The 665-nt window shown below is 35.5% G+C and overlaps 1 protein-coding gene across 1 annotated transcript in view; it reads left to right on the forward strand.

The window, feature by feature from the left end:
- Positions 1-665, forward strand: part of LOC119591917 (WD repeat domain phosphoinositide-interacting protein 3-like) — a 15949-nt gene that overhangs the window by 14439 nt on the left and 845 nt on the right. The window contains exon 6 of the mRNA XM_037940670.1: positions 508-612. Coding sequence (XP_037796598.1) covers positions 508-612 — 105 coding nt within the window. The remainder of the gene's footprint in view (positions 1-507; positions 613-665) is intronic.

A 665-nucleotide genomic window follows, 5' to 3' on the forward strand; every position in this document is an offset into this window, starting at 1 on the left:
CGTGCAGACTGTTCAAAGCCTCATCAGAAGATGGACTAAAAAATGAAGCACTGTTAGTCCTTGGCATGCAGTGTGACCACCACACCGTACTTCGGATACTAGGGCTTATGAATTTACCAAACAGGAGAGTAGTATAGTTAAAGATTAGTCAATGACTGTAAAAATATATTTAATTGTACATTTTCCTTTTTTGCTTAATTTTTCTCATAACAAGATGGTGATACGGAATCTAGTAGTTTTTTGGGTAAAATAGCCTTGTTATCCAATATTTTGATATCTCAGCAATTTCTGTGAAATTTTGTCTGTCAGATAATGGGCTACTTGTACTGTATTTTATAGCCCCATAAATTAATGGAAGAATTTTCCAGGAAAGCTAGATATCTGCAAGATTAGCAATGCTTTATATGGTAGATATTATTGAAATGATAATGAAATCCTGAATCCTAAGAATTCTGAGTCTCAGTTGTAATATTTTGGACTTTTAAGAAATTTTACGTATTCTTGTAGCATCAACTTCAGTCAAGATTCTTCACTGCTGTGTGTCTCAAGTGACCATGGGACTGTTCACATATTTGCTACAGAAGATGAGGACAAGAAAAACAAGCAGTCGAGGTTAGCACCTGCGGTTTTTCTCCTATTGTATGCTTAGCCTGTAATGTGTGCAC

Source organism: Penaeus monodon, chromosome 29 (assembly GCF_015228065.2).
Source record: "Penaeus monodon isolate SGIC_2016 chromosome 29, NSTDA_Pmon_1, whole genome shotgun sequence".
In the NCBI taxonomy this organism is placed as follows: Eukaryota; Metazoa; Arthropoda; class Malacostraca; order Decapoda; family Penaeidae; genus Penaeus; species Penaeus monodon.